This window comes from Embiotoca jacksoni, unplaced genomic scaffold, assembly GCF_022577435.1.
Source record: "Embiotoca jacksoni isolate LCO1_2020_lvr unplaced genomic scaffold, fEmbJac1.0.p SCAF_8, whole genome shotgun sequence".
Classification (NCBI taxonomy): Eukaryota; Metazoa; Chordata; class Actinopteri; family Embiotocidae; genus Embiotoca; species Embiotoca jacksoni.
In genome coordinates this window covers 11,573,067-11,590,498 of record NW_027185436.1, presented here as the reverse complement: position 1 = coordinate 11,590,498, position 17,432 = coordinate 11,573,067, and the positions used below count along the sequence as shown (strand labels likewise).

Below are 17,432 nucleotides of genomic sequence, written 5' to 3'. Positions count from 1 at the left end.
TATTCTGTGTGCAACTGGGTACAAAAAACCCCTGTTTTTAACAGGTTTCAGAGACATTCTGACTCAAGCTGTGAGAGAAAATGGGCGGAAGCAAGTACTGTTATTTTGGGTTGTGTAGACAGAACAGTAGGAGCAGAGACTACAACAACTACACTACAAGTGTGAAGCATGTGCAGCAAAGTTGCAGGTTCGGAGATTTGCAGGCATGTGGACATCTGGTGTGTCTGGTTGTGAGCTCCCGTGCAGCCTGTAGTGTTCACAGCTCTGTATTTTCTGAGGTTTCACACTGTATGAATAACACCAGCGAACTGTTTTTTTTCCCCTTGTAGTGGAAAATATCTATATTTCTTGATATTGGAGGCTCCACCTGTTTAAATGCTATATTTTTTTTTTACAAGTATAAAGACATGATAATTCTTCAAAGCATTCAAATTTGAGTGAAGAAATTAAAATTAGTATGGCTGGTATTATATTCACACCTTAACATCAGTATTGCAACAGAATGCAGGTTTCATACTCCAGTAGTCCTTAACAAACCTATAGTATGTGTAGCGGATTAGATTTATATTCGGGGCACCACTGTCTGTTTAGCAGAAAGACTGAAGATTGAATTTTAATAGGCTGTATAGGCCTATAAACAAGTGATCATCAGCATTCAGGGATTTCTTTCAATATCTTCCAGGAAATACACAAAAACAAGTGCTTGGTCTATGAGGATATTTACTGAACAATATTTACATCAAGAATAAACTATATGAATATATATTGTAGTGTATGAATCATGGATGTGATGAACAGGATTTCTAAACTATAGCGGCGTGATGGTGGGAAGAATAATAGTTAGGTTATTAAAAATGGAGCTAGTTCCTGACATAAATGAGAAATTATGAATTTAGAATTTGATAAATCAGCTGTCAGACATCAACCCAATGAATCAAAGTACTCAGATATATTTTGCCTACTGAAGGTGGTCCCAGTCCTCCAGACAAGCCTCTTTCTTGCGGACCTCCGTGCAGATGTCAGGGCCTGAAGTTTGGGACACCCGCAGCACGACGTCCCGTCCAGGCTTCATCTGCCGGTACCGATGGGTCTTGTTTAGGATCGACGACCAGGGTGCAGTGATGCAACAGCTGTCAGCTTTGGCAAAAAGGATCTTCTGAGCTTTGTCTGGGTTGAGAGATGGCTGGATTTATCCTTACTAGATTATCAAAAATACTTCTTACAAGTGGAGCAGAGAGAGAATAAAACAATGGCGTTGTTGGTTGCAGGCGATAATTAAACTCAATTAAACTTAATTCAAAGTACGCGTTCTTCACTTGGTTTAAAGTTTACTGGGGATTAATACAAATGTAGAGCGTGGTAATTCTAAGACGATCAGAAAGTGTGAGAACTTAAACACAGAGGTACTAATGATCAATATAAAGGTTGATCAGAAGAAGAGAAAAAGCCCGCTTCACTCTGAGGTTTACAGTTTTTATGAAAGGCCAGGCTGGAGGCGGGGTCAAGTGTCCGATGACCACTCTCTGAGCCTGCTCTGAAAACTGGGAGAATGCTTCCTTTAAGAAAAGGGCTAATTATTAGTTTTGATACGGCTAAGAATAAAAGTTCATTGACTAAAGTTAAACACTTGTTGATATCAGTTACACAAATACTTAATACAGGGGAGCACAGTGGTGCAGTGGTTAGCATGGTCGCCTCACAGCAAAAAGGTTCCGGGTTCGAATCCGGGACTTTCTGTGTAGAGTTTACATGTTCTCCCTGTGCCTGCATGGGTTCTCTCCGGGTACTCCAGCTTCCTCCCACCATCCAAAAACATGCACCTCAGGTTAATTAATGGTTCTAGAAATTGCCCTTAGGTGTGAATGAGAGCGTGAATGGTCTTTGTTTCCGTCTGTCTCTATTTGGCCCTGTGATAGACTGGCGATCTGTCCAGGGTATAGATAATGGACGGATGGAAATACTTAATACAAGTTTATATTGTTAGCCAATATGACAGGCAGGCAGTGGAGTTGTAACAATGTTCAACCATATAAGCCAAAGTTGCTTACATTACATTCCTTACTTCAGCATGTGGACAGCAGGAGCCAGGGATCAAACTGCCAACTTCTCAATTAGTGGGAAACCTGCTCTACCAGCCGGGCTACAGCCGCTCCAGCCATCCTTCAAACCCTCTCCTTGTTATTCTAGGAGAAAGTAGTCAAATCCTTGTTCCTACAGCAAAGCCTCAGGAAAGCTGTGGAACCAGTTTGTGTCTCATTTTCATATTTGCTTATGTTTGACAGAGAACCCCGAGCTCGAGAAGCAGGACACCTTCATGGAAAAGCTTGTCACCCAGGTCATCAAAAACCTGCAGGTCAAAATCTCAAACATCCACGTGCGCTATGAAGATGATGTGAGTATTCAAACTGAGTTACATTATTGATTTATGTATATACAATATACAACAAGTATATACAAAATTCATAACTCAAACCCAAATAAACTCACATTTGTGTCTCTAAAGAAAGTGAAGGAAAGAATAGTTGGTTGTATTTTCATAACTCCCCAACAACAACACAATGGATCATGCAGAGTAAATATAGTTTTGACACAGCTTTGCTTTAATTTCTCTCATTTCCTGCCCACAGGTCACTAATCCAATCTGCCCTTTGTCATTTGGAGTGTCACTTAAAAACCTCAGCCTGCAGGTAGTAACGTGTTTCAGTATCCCTCGTCAGAATATATGCCATATTGCAATCAGCAATTAAGCTGTTCTTAATTATTCATTAATACTTGAACATAGGTTTAAACATATATATAAGTAAGGTTTTCCATTAAGGCCCCCAAACCTCACTGTTAGTTTGACTTTACAGACATCTGATGAGAACTGGAACCCCAGTCTTTTGGATGAGAACGCCAGGCTTTTCTTCAAGGTAAGAAATTCAACCATTTTATCTGCCTGCTGCACCGATACTCTAGACATTTATATTTTATAGGAATTATCACATGTAGTCTGCGTGACACTGCCTGTTTTTGTCTTCGTATTTGTCCCCTCAGGTGAACTTACAGTTAAGCAAAATTTTTGAAAACCTTTTTGACAATTAGAACCGGTCAGTTTGACTCTATGATTTAATTTTTGACAGCAGTTGGTCTTGGGGCATATTTTTTTTCTTCATACCCCAAAATGATTGTCCACTGTCCGCTCTTTTCATCTTCATGGTAAGCAGCCTCACAACTCTAATTGCTTTGCATTTTTCTTCTCCTCAGTTGGTTCAACTGGACAATTTGTATGCCTACTGGAATGTCAACTCGGTACTCTTCTCCAATTACAGTCCAGATGAGGCCTTGGTGAGTCACCGTGTTATTAGGTGTTGCACTTTGTCTCCACTGGTCTCCACTTGACTAGAGATTAACCATGTCTTACTTTCTCATTGAGGCTGGACACACTTCCTCAATATTGTGGGCACACAAAAGACAGACAGTAATCACTTTTAGGCAATAAAACAGTTTCAATATGAGTCGCTATAACTTTCTAATGAACTTTCTGTAACAAACTGCTTAGAGAATAGGCCTGATAGGTACAGTAAAATGTTTATAGATAGATTTCTTTCATGCATATTGTAAAAAACATTACCAAAAATAAATGAAATACGTTAAGAGATAAGAAAAATGTTAAGTGATGAAAAACAAGTGAAATGTAAATTAATCTTCTCTTCCTGTGCCTTTTTACAGCAACGTCTCCATAACAACATGGACATTAACCACTCACTTCCTGTCAACCACGACTTCAGTGAGTGTCTCACGGTCATCCTTTATTCACTTATTTGTCCAGACCACCTCGTGAAGCCCAGCTTAAACTATGTAATTGACATGCATTAAAAAAAAAATTCTGCAAATGAAAAGTGAATAGGTACTTGGTATGTAATGATTTGCTTTGAAACTGCAGTGCCTCAGAAAAACATGTAAATCACATAGTTTGAATCACCACCACCAACACATTGTAACAGATTTTCAGCACATCTCAACAGATTTCTTGTTGTTTGGAGTGTCACTTGTAGCCACTAGCTTAGATTTTTTTAAATTGCTAACTTTACTAAGGAAAAAATTATACATTTTCATATTGCCGGAACTACAGGTGGCTATTTTTCCCATACAAACATAAAGCCCTGTACAACTGTCCTTACATTCACAGTTTTTATATAATCTATTTCCTCTTGCTGGTCCACAGTTTTTTGTCCCATCTCAGCGGATGCCAAACTGCGGATGAATCCTAGGTCAGATGTGGATTTCTCTTTTCCTAAAATGGACCTGATGGTCAATCTCTGTGAGGTTGCCATTGAACTCAATAGGCCACAGGTATGTATATGTGTTTGTGGTGCGTATAAACTTGTCTGTTTTCAAGCCTGTTTAAAACTGGGAGGAAGTTATAGATAAATAATGTTAGATCATAACTGTACTACAGGACTATGTGCTATTGTGTAATTGCTGACTTCCTGTCTTTTTAGTACATTAGCATCTTGGAGCTGCTGGGCTCAGTGGATATGATGACGCGGAACCTGCCATATAGGAAATACAGACCCACGGCTCTCGTTCACAACAATTCCCACATATGGTCAGAAATCACTTGAATGGCTTACGACCACATGCATTTTACCATTTTACCACCACTGCATGCTGTGCATTTGTTATTACAGATTGTAAAGTACATTATATGCTTGTATGTTCCTGGATTCCAGGTGGAAGTACGTGATCACGGGTATCCTGGAGGTGGATGTGAAGCCACGTCTCCACATGTGGTCATGGCAGCACATTCGCCAGCATCGGCAGATGGTAAAATGCTACAGAGAGCTCTACAAGATAAAGATCACCAGCAAGAAACCCAGCGATGACCTTCTCAAGCAACTCGAGGTGGGACAGAGCTGAACTGAACTATAGAGGGGGAGGAGATAGAAGGAGGCAGGAGGTAGACAGAGAAACCTCTGGTACTGCTTTGCTTTTATTTAGAGACGTTTACTTTCCCACTTTTATGTCTTTCGGTAAACATTTAAACTACAGACAGTTCAATATGATATTAGAAGAACAGTCTTTGATTATTCTGATAAGTGTCCCCTCATCCATATTGATTTCCTGTGTTATGAGTTGTTGATTTCAGATAGATACAATTATGAAGTTTCTTCTTAATATTTTTAGTTTCCCTGATGTCATTAACAATTGACATCTAGTATTTGCTGGATTCATGCAAGACGTTGAAAGAATCTTCTAAACGCTCTCATCACGTCTCGTGATTGTTCTCAGGGGCCTGAGAAGACCTTGGATATTTTTAACATCACATTGGCCAGAGAGCAGGCTGAAGTGGAGGTAAGCTTTATGTCTTACCTGGAGTGGACATCTCCACTTGGTGCCTTCACCCTCGGTATGAACTGTATCAAACTGTAATGGCTTTAATACATTTTATTTTTCAGTTGTTCTTACAATCCTTAATTCTCCAAAATGAAACTTTCTAAGAATCATGAACAAAAAGATCAGTAATTGTCCATCAATGCCCACTTATTGAAGAAAAATATTAACAGAAATTCTGCACAGTGCTATACCTCTGCAGCAATGTTTTTGTCTGATGTATGTTCCTCACAATAGACTAAACAATATATAACAACTAGAAGAATCTAGTAGTTGAGGATTGGACTGTGTCCCATTTGAATTGTTCCTGGTCTATACAGTAATGTGCCATAGACAGCAACATTTACATATTCAATACAGTATTCCTCTTACAATACTTGTAAATATTGGTGGGCTGGGCATAAATATTTTATTTGGTTTTGTCTTTTGTTTCTAAGAATTAAAAAGTTGAAGGGGACTTTTTTTTCTCCCCCCCAAGGCAAGCAAGGCAGGCCTCCGTATTTACCGTCCAGGATTGAAGATGGAGGAAGAGGAGTCCCAGGGTTGGTTAAACTGGATGTGGAACTGGGGAGGAGAGGCGGACACACAAACAAAAGAGGCCAAGACTGGAGGTAGGATGTCGAGAATGGACAAAAGAATGTGTAGAAAAACAACAAGGCCTAAGCGTACATTTTTTTTTTTTCATTTATATTATATCCTCTCGCCCTGTCCCATTGTCTCAGGTTTTGATGAGCTATTAACGTCTGCTGAGAAAGCCAAACTCTACACAGCCATTGGATACAGTGACACCGTTGCTAATCTCAACCTGCCAAAAAATGTGAGTCACTTCCCTCTTTGTCACTCACTCATCAACTAATAATACACATCCGTTTAACGGCTCTCCATCTGACGGAAATAATATTGATATATTATAATACTATAAATAACAATATTAATATGACATGATACAAATATTTGATCAGATACTACTGTAGAATGTCACACTATGTTGTCATTTTCTTTTTAGTTTGAAGATATGAAGGTTGATTTCCACATGGAGAGGCTGTCTGTGTCCATCAAAGACGACAAGGACAAAAATGAGCTCATCAGGCTGACCGTGGGAGAGCTCAAGTCCACACTCACACAGAGATCTGGAGCACAAGCAATCAAGTTTGTCATAACTTTATGTTTTCCAGTGCAAATACAACATTTTTTCACATAATTTCAAAATTTTAACATGATTAAGATGATTCAAAATGTTTAGAAATTATTTGGTAAATTATCATTTCAACCAGTGGAAGCAGATTGCAGTTTTAATTTTGTGTGACAACTGGGTTTACTACAAAGTAATAACTTCGTAGTTGCTCTTCACTTACTACTTATATCATACTACGATACTTAACAGTAAAGGTTCACCTCCTTTGCTTTCAGTACTTAGAGTGCGTCATCTCGCCAGGATTCTGTTTTAGTTTTGTTTTCTGTTGTTATCAGACTCACAGCCCAGCTCAGTTTGTTCGAGGTCACTGGCCTGGCCTGTAACCGGCCAGCACCAACCCTCCTTTCATCCAGGAAGGCAGCCACAGGAGCAGGTTCCCCGCTGCTTTGCATACTGTTTGAGACCAACCCGCTGGATGACAGTGCGAACCAGCGGCTTCATGTGGAATCACAACCCTTGGAAATCATCTATGATGCTGTGAGTGAGTCTGTACGTGTGCATGTATGAGCATAAAAAAAGCATGACAAGGATAATTATCAGATGCGTTCTCCTCTTATGTGTCTGTGCAGATAACAGTAAACAGCATGTCAGTGTTCTTCATGCTTCCTGATGACCTGCAGCTAGATGAACTCACCAACGCAACTCTGATGAAACTGGAGCAGTTTAGAGACCGCACAGCCACCGGTCAGTTTCACAAACACGCACAAACTTCCACATTATCAGTGTTGATCTCAAGTTAATTCTCTAATGGGCAAGGGTCAGCATGGCTCAGCCGCTGAGTCAACTGGGTTGTGGTATTCCTGTTTACTCCCTTGAAACTGATTGTTTCCGGACGTTGTTTGCTGAAGTTTCAGATTTTTTATTTTTTTATTTTTTTAAGGTGCATTTAACATGATTGTTTATTATTAAAAGAAGAAAATGTAAAAAAAAAAAAAAAAAAAAAAAAATCTTACTGAGATGAACTGTATAGCCTCAATTAGAAAAGAAAACAACTTGTAGTATATTACAGACTTGATGCAGACCATAGTGCTTTATGTTGAACTATTATGAAAGTCAAGCTAACTATTGTTTTTTTTTCTGTTATTGTATCTATGACGTAACTTAAGGACACCTTGTTTTTCAGGTTTATTGTATGTGATCGAAACACAGAAAGTTCTCGACTTGAAGATGAACTTGATGGCTTCCTACGTCATTATTCCACAGAGCGGCTTTTACAATGGCACTCAGAACATCCTGCTGTTGGATCTCGGTCATTTCAAGGTCAGAAAGTGTCAAGTGCAAAGACTTACAGGGGGCTGAAAACCTGACCCAGACATGTCAACATCTTTGACTGGCATTAGTTGTTTTCCAGAGGCTTCAATCAAAGGCATCGCAATTACAACCAAAGTTGTAGAAACTTTCCTTTTGCTGTCTTTTCAGATATCCAGTCAAAGCAAGAAGGATCTGCCTCAGCTGTCAGTGGGCTACAGCAACATTGAGGACATCGTGTCCAGAGCATACGACAGCTTTGACATACAGCTCAGCAACCTTCAGTTCCTTTATAGCAAGCCAGGTACGCACACATAAACTCAGTGACATGTGTCAAAGGTTCTGTACTGGGTCTCTGTACAAACTGAAAGAGCGCATATAATTTGATATTTTATTCAATTAAAGTAACACAGTTTACACAGACAACATAGAGAAACTGCCTTTAAGTCAGAGGTTTGCACTTGTTAGCCGAGAAGACAGCACGTTGACTTGAAAAGATATTGTCTCAAAGCTTTTAGGATGTTTGTTGGTGAAGGAAGGATTTTTATCACACATATGATTGCTCCAACAAGAATATTTTCAATTTTTGTTTGTGTGTTTGTAGAGTCAATAGAAATGTAAAACATTATCTATGTGTGGTAGATGGTGACTGGAAAAAGGCCCGTAAACAGAAACAGTCTCCAATGCACATCCTGCAGCCAGTGGATCTGAAAGTGGTTTTCTGCAGGGCGATGGTCATCAAAGACTCCCGCATGGCAAAGTGAGTCGTTTTTTGAATATATCTGGTCAACAGTCAAGGACAGCAAGTTGCATTGAAACATTTTTACACAAGTCTTTCACAAACTTAAATCATCATTTTGGAAATGATATTTGTTTTATTTTCCCATTTTAATTTAGAAGAAAAGGACAGATAACAACAATAAACAAAACAGCAATAATGTAAACTGCTTACTGTTAATTTCCAATACACCGCCAAGTAAACCACTCACTAAATACAATAAACTCTTAACATATTTTTCTTTGGTTAATTTGATCCTTAAAGCCATAAGGACCAAGTTTAAGGATGTCAGGCAGACTAAAGTTAGAGGTCACATGCATCTTAGTGTTTTCACGTTTGTGCCTGTTTTTTAGGTATAAGATATCCGGAGAGCTTCCTCTATTGTCTCTTCGTATTTCTGATGATAAACTTCGAAGTGTCCTGGAGCTGGTCGAAAGTATCCCACTGCCTGAGAGCAGACCTGCTGCTCGCAGCGCTGCCTCATCCTCAAAGGTATGAACAGAGAGACGTGCTAAAACAGTGGTTCTCTACTCGTCTAGCCTCAGGACCCACATTTTTCTTTAGCCATCAAGTCATGACCCACATTTTTTACATTTTTGAGCCACGCAGATTTATTTTAATAAAAAATAGTGGGTTTACTATACTCATGCCTTAATGAAACATGAAATAGATTTTTAAAAAGTGCAAATAAGGATAAAAACTATGAAAGGAAGACTTATCTTGAATTACAGGCATATGCTTTTTAAACAACTTTAAACTGGTGATGGTCATCAAGTTTCGAGAATCTGAATGGAATTGTATGAAATATGAAATAAAAAGGCAGATTTATTTTGAATAACATGAAAAGGTTGACTTTTCTTGAAATAAACAAAAAGTCAGAATTTTTTTTATTTGTTACTGTCGTGACAAGGCTGGCAGCAAGCAGTCTCTGCACATGGGTGAAATAGATAACGTTTGTCCTTCAAAATAAAAGCGCAGTAGCAGAAATGCTGGAGACCAAATAAAAGTTTGCCTTTTTTAAAATTATTTTTCTATAAGCGAATTGGTCCAACGTCCCACTTTGGGGTCACAACCCACCAGCTCATAATCACTGGCCCAGAGGGAATAAAAAATAGAAGTATAAAAAATAAAATTAATACCAATGTAGGATTACAGTGGACTTTAATAATTTCAACACTGTCCCATTTTAATCATTTCTGATCTTTTCTCTTTAGCCAAAGCAGTTCACCCCTCAGCTCACTCCTAGAAAACCTCTGAATTTAGCTGACCACCGCTCCTCTCTCCTTTTCGAGTCATGCGAGACAATCAGCATCACCTCACTGGGTGAGACGCAGCTGTAACACTGCACATTAAAGTCACCTTTTAATGCTGTCCTCCTCATTCTGCATTGCTCCTGCTGCTGTCTTGTATCCTTCTGTCTCACTATATCTTTCTGTCATCGTTCAGGCTCAGAAGAAGATTTGTTCTTTGACGCTCCCAGCTCTCCCATCGGTTATAAGACGTTCTTCCCAGACAATCCCATGCCGCTCCACTACGCAGATTTAAACAAAAGAAAATCTCTCATCAAGAAGGACCATCAGAAGAACATGACTGACTTCATCATGAACTTTGAGATCAGTGAGGTACAGAAAGGTCTTGATAAACTAGAAGACAAACATAGCCTTACTTTTCATTTCCCATTAAATGTTTCATTCATATTAACTTCAGGTTTAACTAATTTAGATTTCCAGTGTTGAATATTGTGTATTTCTTTGTATTGGATTCCCTTGCTGCTTGAAACGAGAAGAGGTTTTATCCAGTACAGTTGCATTAGCACTTCTTTTCGGTGGAGAGTAATGAACAATACAAGTATGGAAACTTTAATCTCATATTAATTTAAACCCCCAAATTTCATTATAAATAGTAAACCTGTTTATCCATCTGTCTGGTCATTTCTGTTTGACAGCTAAATTATATTTTTTTCTTTATCTTTAGCTCTACCTTCCCCTTTTCCATTCCTTTGTTTTCTTGTTATATTCCTCCTCCCTCCTCTATTTCTGTCACCCCTTTTTAATTGACTTTCTGATGTGTTTTCTATCTCTCTGTTCTTTTTGTTGATGCAGTTTTCTGTCCAGTTGTGTCGTCTGTCTGGAGGTCAGGAGGTCACAGTGCTCCACTTGGAGATAGAGGGTCTGGGGACTGAGCTGAAACTGTGCACCTTTGACATGACATCTAACACCTACCTGCGAGAGATCTGCCTCAAGTGTCCTGAATACATGGGTCAGCAGATATTAACAGGACATTGTTGTTTCCTTACTTTTAGTGAAGCTAGTTCAGGAGACTTTTGGCTCACATTTGGCGTCACAAACATTCTAGTAACAATTTGTAAATTAAAGTCAGAAGGAGTCATGACTGCAGTTTTTATTTGTTTCTTCCTTGTGTAGATTCTGAAGAGAAGCAAGTTCAGCTGATCACCACTCTAGACAACACAGAAGTTGACCTGCTCACGCTGGAGTATATCAAAGTACATGTGATACCTTACATGGAAATAAACCTATTTCAGAATAACTCCAATGAATATTTCAAAATGTGGGTAATTAGCCTTCTCATTAACGACTGGTTGTCCTTTGTAGGCGGATAAAAATGGCCCTGAGTTCAAGTCTCAATACAACAATACGGAGCAGCTCATCAAGGTGAGCGAAACGTTGACCTACTAGCAATTACATTACAATTTAGACACATCTTTGTTCTTTTCTGCTGTCTTGTAATAGAGACAAATTACAGTTTCGCATGTTTGTACAGTTTTCTCTATGACAGGGCTTTTCTACTACTGGCCTGTGGGCTGGATACGGCCCTTTTAAATTTTATCTTCGGCCCACAAGAGGCTGCCTGCAAATCACGCTGAACCATAGACATATAAGGAAGCAAGTAGAAGTGCATGTATCTTGAGCCGTAGACGATCTATGTGAGTGATCTCAGCTGCAGGGAAGTGTAGGGACAATCAGGGAAACCCTGTGTGTGTGTGTTGGCGACAGCATGTGCTGTGATTGACTGCAAGAGGATCACACCTGCTTTGCACCTGCTATTCGTTCAGTCAAGGGTCACGTTTCACTTTGGGCTGGTTGGCCACAGAGAAACTCACATTGGCTCAGATAACAGCAAGGTTCGAAATATCTCTCACAGCTAAAGAGTTGATTATGAAAATAAGCAACTTTAGAGGGATAGACACACAAGTATCTATTCACTTTGCCAGCCACAACAAGTAATAAACCAATGTACTGCCTGCTGTCTGTTTGTATTATAAACTATGGTTCACTGCTGGAAGATAATGAAATTCCACATTTCAAACCAAACTTTTCTTCTTTCTTCTGTTAAAGCATTAATAATAAGTAGAAGAATAACAGCAATGATATTTGATAAAAGAGAGGGTGCCACTTCATCTTCATTTATTCATTTTCAGTAATATTTTTACCTTTTTGTTCATCAGGTGTCCTTCTCATCCCTGGATGTTCATCTCCATACGGAGGCTCTCCTCAACACCATGAACTTCCTCAACAACCTCCTTCCTCCATCGACTAAGAAAGAAGGAGGGCAGGAGGAACTCCCCACCATCCCCGAAGTGGACGAGGCAGAGGCAGAGAGGGAGGGAGAGAAGAAAGAGGAAGCCACTGTAGCCAGGAAAAAAAGTAACTGATACAATCACAACACGTTGTTATTATCTCACAATTTGAAACCTCATTAATTCACCTTAAAGATCAGTGTACAATGAATGCAGACTTTTTTTTTGCAGACATTGATTTGTCACATTCAGAGCCATATCAAAGTTGAATGATTACACTCTGCCTCTAACTACTCCCTTTTCATTTCCCTTCACCTTCTTTTCACAGGCTCAAAGAGTTCAAAGTTTGCAGATGTGTTCAATCTGCATATCAGGGCTGATCTCCGCTGCCTCAAAGTTTTCATTCGAGGACAGAAAGCCAGGATCTCAGAGATCAGTATTGAAGGTATGGAAAGAGTGGAACTGCATGACCAAGGTGCTGTGGTCAGTTCTCTCCACAACATACTTGATGCCATTATAACTACTTTTAATACAGCAGTTTGATGCAACTGCTCTGATTTGGTCCTAGTGGTAGATGTAATGAAATGTGTTTTCAGAATGTGACTTCCTCTCACTTTTCCAGGTCTGGTTTCTGAGGTCCTGATGAAGAAGAAGCAGATGGAGGTTCTGGCCAACCTGAAGAACATTGTGATCCTAGACTGCAACAAAGACGCCTTTTACAAGAAGGTACCAACTGCGAGTGGCTTATGCTAATATAGCTTTGTACTCAATGCAATACATACTTACCGTTTACTGTACAGGTGTCTCTGTTCAATTATGATTATATTCTGTGTTGATATTAATATTTCTTCCTTTTTTTTTTTTACTTCTTGTGTTTCTGGTATTCTTGAATGTTCTCCACTCACACAAATCTCTCTAAATAAGAGTACCAGTTGACTCCTGATTCTGATTTCTGGTCCCATACAGCTCTGTTTGTTTTAACTGTATCTGTGTCTGTCATTCCTCTCTCAGGCTGTGTCTATAGAAGATAAAGAAGTGTTTTCCTTCCGCATGGTAAACTATACAAATGCAACAGAAGGAGATGCCTATCTGGACATGTCTAAAGTGGACACTGCTGTCTCACTGACAGTGGGATGCATTCAGGTCATCTTCCTCAACAAGTTTGTCTCCTCCATACTGGTAAGAATAACACATTCTGACATAATCCAAGAGTTTTAACTAGCTATCTTATCATATTTAGTTCACCTGCGATATTCAGGTTATTTAAATTATTTCAATGAGGTAACAATAAAATCAAGATGCTGACCACCTTGCTCCTTGATTTCTTAATTTCTCTCCCACACTTGTTGTCCATTCTTTCTTCCTCGCAGGCATTTATCAATAACTTCCAGGAGGCTAAAGGGGCGCTGGCTGAGGTGACAGTCCAGGCTGCAGAAAAGGCAGCATCAGGTGTGAAGGAACTGGCAGAGCGGAGCGCTCGCTTCTCTCTGAACGTTCACTTCAATGCACCCATCATCTTCCTCCCCCAGTCCTCGTCTTCCTCAAATGTCATTGTCGCTGATCTGGGTCTTCTGTCTGTGAAGAACTGTTTTGCTAAGCAGCCCTTTACAAGTGATTCTAAGATCCCGCCGGTTGTGGATAAAATGATTGTGAGACTGACTGACCTCAAGCTGTACAGGTCAGAGACCAGCCATCAATAGCAATCATAATTATAAACACATTGTTTACTTGTCTGTGTGATTTATGTGTATTTCCTCTTTTGTTATTGTCATTTTCAGATCAACTTATGTAAATGAAGGTTTTCATGGAGAGAGCCAGCTGTTGAAACCCGTCAGCTTAGACCTGGAAATCCAGAGAAATCTTTCATCCAACTGGTACCACAGCATCCCTGACATAGAGATCACTGCTCATCTAAAGCCAATGAGTGTAAGTACTGATGCTTAAGAAGGAATGGCTGATTTACAGAAACTGGAGTGTTTTTTTTTTGTTGTTGGCTGGACTGTCAGCGTGCCAGCCCTATAAATAAAATGTTTTGTCACTGAGTGAATGAGTGTGTGAGTGATAACGTTACACCGTTAGTCAGTCAAATGCTGTGCCAATGTCCTGCATATGTTTTAAATCAAAAGCCCTCTATTGTTTCATACATTGTGCAGTCAAATTCTATGTTTTGACCTGGTCTTGTTTAGAAACTATGTACATTTTAATTTCTTGCTAAATGACCCCTGATAAATGAATAATTTACCTGGCTATAGGTCAGGTTATATTATATTTTCATCAGTAATTGACAGTTTGTTTGTCTTTCATCTTTACCTGTTTGTCTTTTCTAATATTTGATGTCAGGATTAGGGAGAAGGTCACAGTGAAAATCTAATTTCAAAAAGGCTTTAACAAGCACTGTTTTAATCATATTCTGTGTCTGGTCCGAACAGCTGATCCTTTGCAAGGATGACATGATTGTGGTCCTGAGGACTCTGAGTGAGAACCTGTCAGAGAAATCTGAAGCTGTTCCATCTCCAGCTGGTCTGCCCACCACTGACCGCTACTCTGACTCTGTATCCAACAAAGGGTCCCAGGACTCTGGACACACTGGACCAGCCAGCAGTAAGGAGTTGTCATTATGCATGCTTGTGTTTGTCTGTGTATAGTGGTTCTTGGAAAGATGTTTACATTTTTGTCCACAAAATGAAAACATAATTTTAGGTCAGAGTAAGAAAGGTCAGGATCATGAAAACTCCAGCTATCTTATGAAATTTGAAAAAGTTTGGGCGCTTGTAACCAAGAACCAATAAACTCCTTAAACTTGTGCTCTGTGCTTGCTGTGATAATGTTGGTGTAGGTAACACAGTGGTGACAGCTGCTGTTGTGGAGACCCAGAAAAAAAGCAAACTGAAGACCACGCTCAAGTTACACTTCAAGTTTGACTCCATGACCCTGGTCCTGTACAGCATTAATGAGAATGTGGTAATGCAAAGATACACTCATACATCCAAACACTCAAAAACATGACTACACTGTACAATTTGGCTTTGTCCATCTTTATTAATGAGACACACTGTATGTGGCGAACAGAGGCTAAATGCCTTATGTTTTTTAATAGCTACAGCTGTTAGACCCTCATGATGAACAGCTGAAGCTGGCAGAGTTTACTCTGGGCACCATCGCCACCTCCCTCCACATGTTCTCCGACAGCTCCATGAAGGCAGCAGTCCGACTCACTGCTTGCCTTCTAGATGACAAGAGGCCAAGGATCAAGATGGTCACCCCAAGGTACAAGATACACACTCAGACTCTGAACACCCAGAAAATAGGCTCATCTGTGCCACCAGTAACACATAATAGTCATGTCATAAAAATGTATTGGATGCCAAGTAAAATGTAGCTTCTCTGAATGGTGATGGACAGCAATTTGCAGTCTCGTTAGCCGTTGCTATTGTTTCTGTTTCTCCACTGATCTGCGTAAAGTAAAAGTAAATTATTACATTGTGTTCATCACAGCTCTTTTGTGTACTCTCCCAGGATGATGGCGATGCGTCCTGGAGCAGAGCAGAACATGATGGTGGAGGTTAACTATCGTCAGGGCCGCGATGGCCAATCTTTAGACACAGTGGTGCAGGATGTGTACCTGTGTGCCAGCATGGAGTTCCTGCTCACGGTGGCAGATATTTTTCTCAAGGCCAGCCAGCAGGGCTTTGCTTCGGGGTCTCAATCCAAGAGCAGCTCTGGTGCAGGAGATAAAAAGACCATCAACTCCTCTGTCACATCTAAAGAGTGCAGTGAGTTGACATTATCGGTTCTAATTTAGTTTGCTGACAGCATATTACAAGATAATGATAATAATAATCTGCCAGTTTTTTTTATTCAGACGCAGTTAAACAGTCATTATGTCTGTCTTTTTTTTGCTTTTGGAAATTTGTAGTTTACAATTTGCATCATGAGTTTAAAAGCTCATTTCAACCATTGTACAATACTGTTTATATTTACTGCAAAATAATACATTACATACTATACTTGTATATAAAGAGTAAATAATGAGTTACAAGTGTGACTTGAGTTAAAAAGATGAATTCAATTAATCTGCCAGATGATCTAAACTGATGTTTCACTCTCTCTGCTCTCAGCTCCAGCCGTCGTGTCAAACACAGAGATCAAAGTTTTGGTGCGCAACCCGGAGATTATGTTTGTGGCTGACCTGACACGTGCTGACGCCCCGGCCCTTGTGATGACCACGCAGTGTGAGCTCGTGATGACAAGTAATGCAGAGGGATCACAGATGACTGCTGCTATTAAAGACCTCAAGGTTTATATTTTGATTGTAATGTAATACTGAAAAAAGATGTTCAAAGAATTTAGAAAAATGATATAAGCAACAGCATGCAATATCAGTGTTCAGTAACACTAACTAATTTAAATGAAAACATGTGATTATGGTTATTTTAGGTAGTGGCGTGTCCTTTCTTACAAGAGAAGAGGAAGAACAATGTGACCACAGTACTGCAGCCGTGTCAAGTGTTCTGCCACAGTACTCAGTCTCCAACCTCCCCTCAGGCTATGAAGGTCTCCATCAACGCTCTCTCACTGAAGGTATTTGTTTTTACTTTAAAAACATATGTTCTGAGTCCGGGTGTTACATGAAATGGATTTCCTTCTTTAAATCCAAATGGTAAAAGGTTTTTTCCAAAGATTGGGTTAAACTGCACATTTACTTAATATCAACTTATTTTGAACTACAGACCTGGTATAAAACCGTTTTATGTCCCTGCTGTGTGACTCTCTGCCTAGGTATCTCCAATCATCATCAACACAGTGATTACCATCCAGTCAGCACTGACTCCCGTGGCAGAGACCCCCGAAGAGCTGGACAGCCCTGTTCCCGTGGACCTGTGGGAGAAACGGGGCTGGAAGGAGCTCAAACTCTGGTTCCTGGACGAGGAGGGGGATGAGGACATAAGGTCACTGTCCCCACTGATACCACAGGGAGAGTCCTTACAGGTATTTAGCTGCATTGTGACCCAAATTATAATGTTGTGCAGATTGAATTTCCTCATGCTTTATTTATCAAATTTGGTGACATTTAATCGTCCCGTTTGGTGCTTAAGGACAAGCTACGTCATTTCATTGGTTCTCGATCACTGCAGGTGACCATCAAATCCATCTGTCTGACTCTGGAGGCTGGAGTGGGACACCGCACTGTGCCCATGCTTCTGGCCAAGTCTTCATTCCATGGAGATGTGAAAAACTGGTCCACTCTCATTAATTTACACAGCGAGCTTAACCTAGAGGTGACGCACACACAAGCT

The 17,432-nt window shown here is 39.9% G+C and overlaps 1 protein-coding gene across 4 annotated transcripts in view; it reads left to right on the top strand.

Moving 5' to 3' along the window:
- The window catches only part of vps13a (vacuolar protein sorting 13 homolog A), a 39,788-nt gene that overhangs the window by 2,698 nt on the left and 19,658 nt on the right, over positions 1–17,432 (top strand). For 2 of the 4 annotated variants that reach the window (XM_069139149.1, XM_069139148.1), the window contains exons 6-42: positions 2,283–2,392; positions 2,628–2,687; positions 2,853–2,912; positions 3,247–3,327; positions 3,712–3,769; positions 4,208–4,335; positions 4,485–4,591; positions 4,716–4,887; positions 5,275–5,337; positions 5,855–5,987; positions 6,099–6,193; positions 6,383–6,525; positions 6,847–7,048; positions 7,141–7,255; positions 7,695–7,831; positions 7,991–8,123; positions 8,462–8,579; positions 8,951–9,089; positions 9,812–9,920; positions 10,044–10,219; positions 10,700–10,856; positions 11,021–11,100; positions 11,210–11,269; positions 12,064–12,262; positions 12,464–12,580; positions 12,758–12,861; positions 13,147–13,314; positions 13,506–13,813; positions 13,914–14,061; positions 14,565–14,736; positions 14,972–15,096; positions 15,233–15,402; positions 15,652–15,908; positions 16,254–16,432; positions 16,573–16,716; positions 16,915–17,124; positions 17,271–17,414. In XM_069139149.1, the coding sequence (XP_068995250.1) occupies positions 2,283–2,392; positions 2,628–2,687; positions 2,853–2,912; positions 3,247–3,327; positions 3,712–3,769; positions 4,208–4,335; positions 4,485–4,591; positions 4,716–4,887; positions 5,275–5,337; positions 5,855–5,987; positions 6,099–6,193; positions 6,383–6,525; positions 6,847–7,048; positions 7,141–7,255; positions 7,695–7,831; positions 7,991–8,123; positions 8,462–8,579; positions 8,951–9,089; positions 9,812–9,920; positions 10,044–10,219; positions 10,700–10,856; positions 11,021–11,100; positions 11,210–11,269; positions 12,064–12,262; positions 12,464–12,580; positions 12,758–12,861; positions 13,147–13,314; positions 13,506–13,813; positions 13,914–14,061; positions 14,565–14,736; positions 14,972–15,096; positions 15,233–15,402; positions 15,652–15,908; positions 16,254–16,432; positions 16,573–16,716; positions 16,915–17,124; positions 17,271–17,414 (5,081 nt within the window). Of the gene's footprint in view, positions 1–2,282; positions 2,393–2,627; positions 2,688–2,852; positions 2,913–3,246; positions 3,328–3,711; positions 3,770–4,207; positions 4,336–4,484; positions 4,592–4,715; positions 4,888–5,274; positions 5,338–5,854; positions 6,194–6,382; positions 6,526–6,846; positions 7,049–7,140; positions 7,256–7,694; positions 7,832–7,990; positions 8,124–8,461; positions 8,580–8,950; positions 9,090–9,811; positions 9,921–10,043; positions 10,220–10,699; positions 10,857–11,020; positions 11,101–11,209; positions 11,270–12,063; positions 12,263–12,463; positions 12,581–12,757; positions 12,862–13,146; positions 13,315–13,505; positions 13,814–13,913; positions 14,062–14,564; positions 14,737–14,971; positions 15,097–15,232; positions 15,403–15,651; positions 15,909–16,253; positions 16,433–16,572; positions 16,717–16,914; positions 17,125–17,270; positions 17,415–17,432 lie in introns of all 4 variants that reach the window. The other 2 variants (XM_069139147.1, XM_069139146.1) reach the window with 1 other exon arrangement.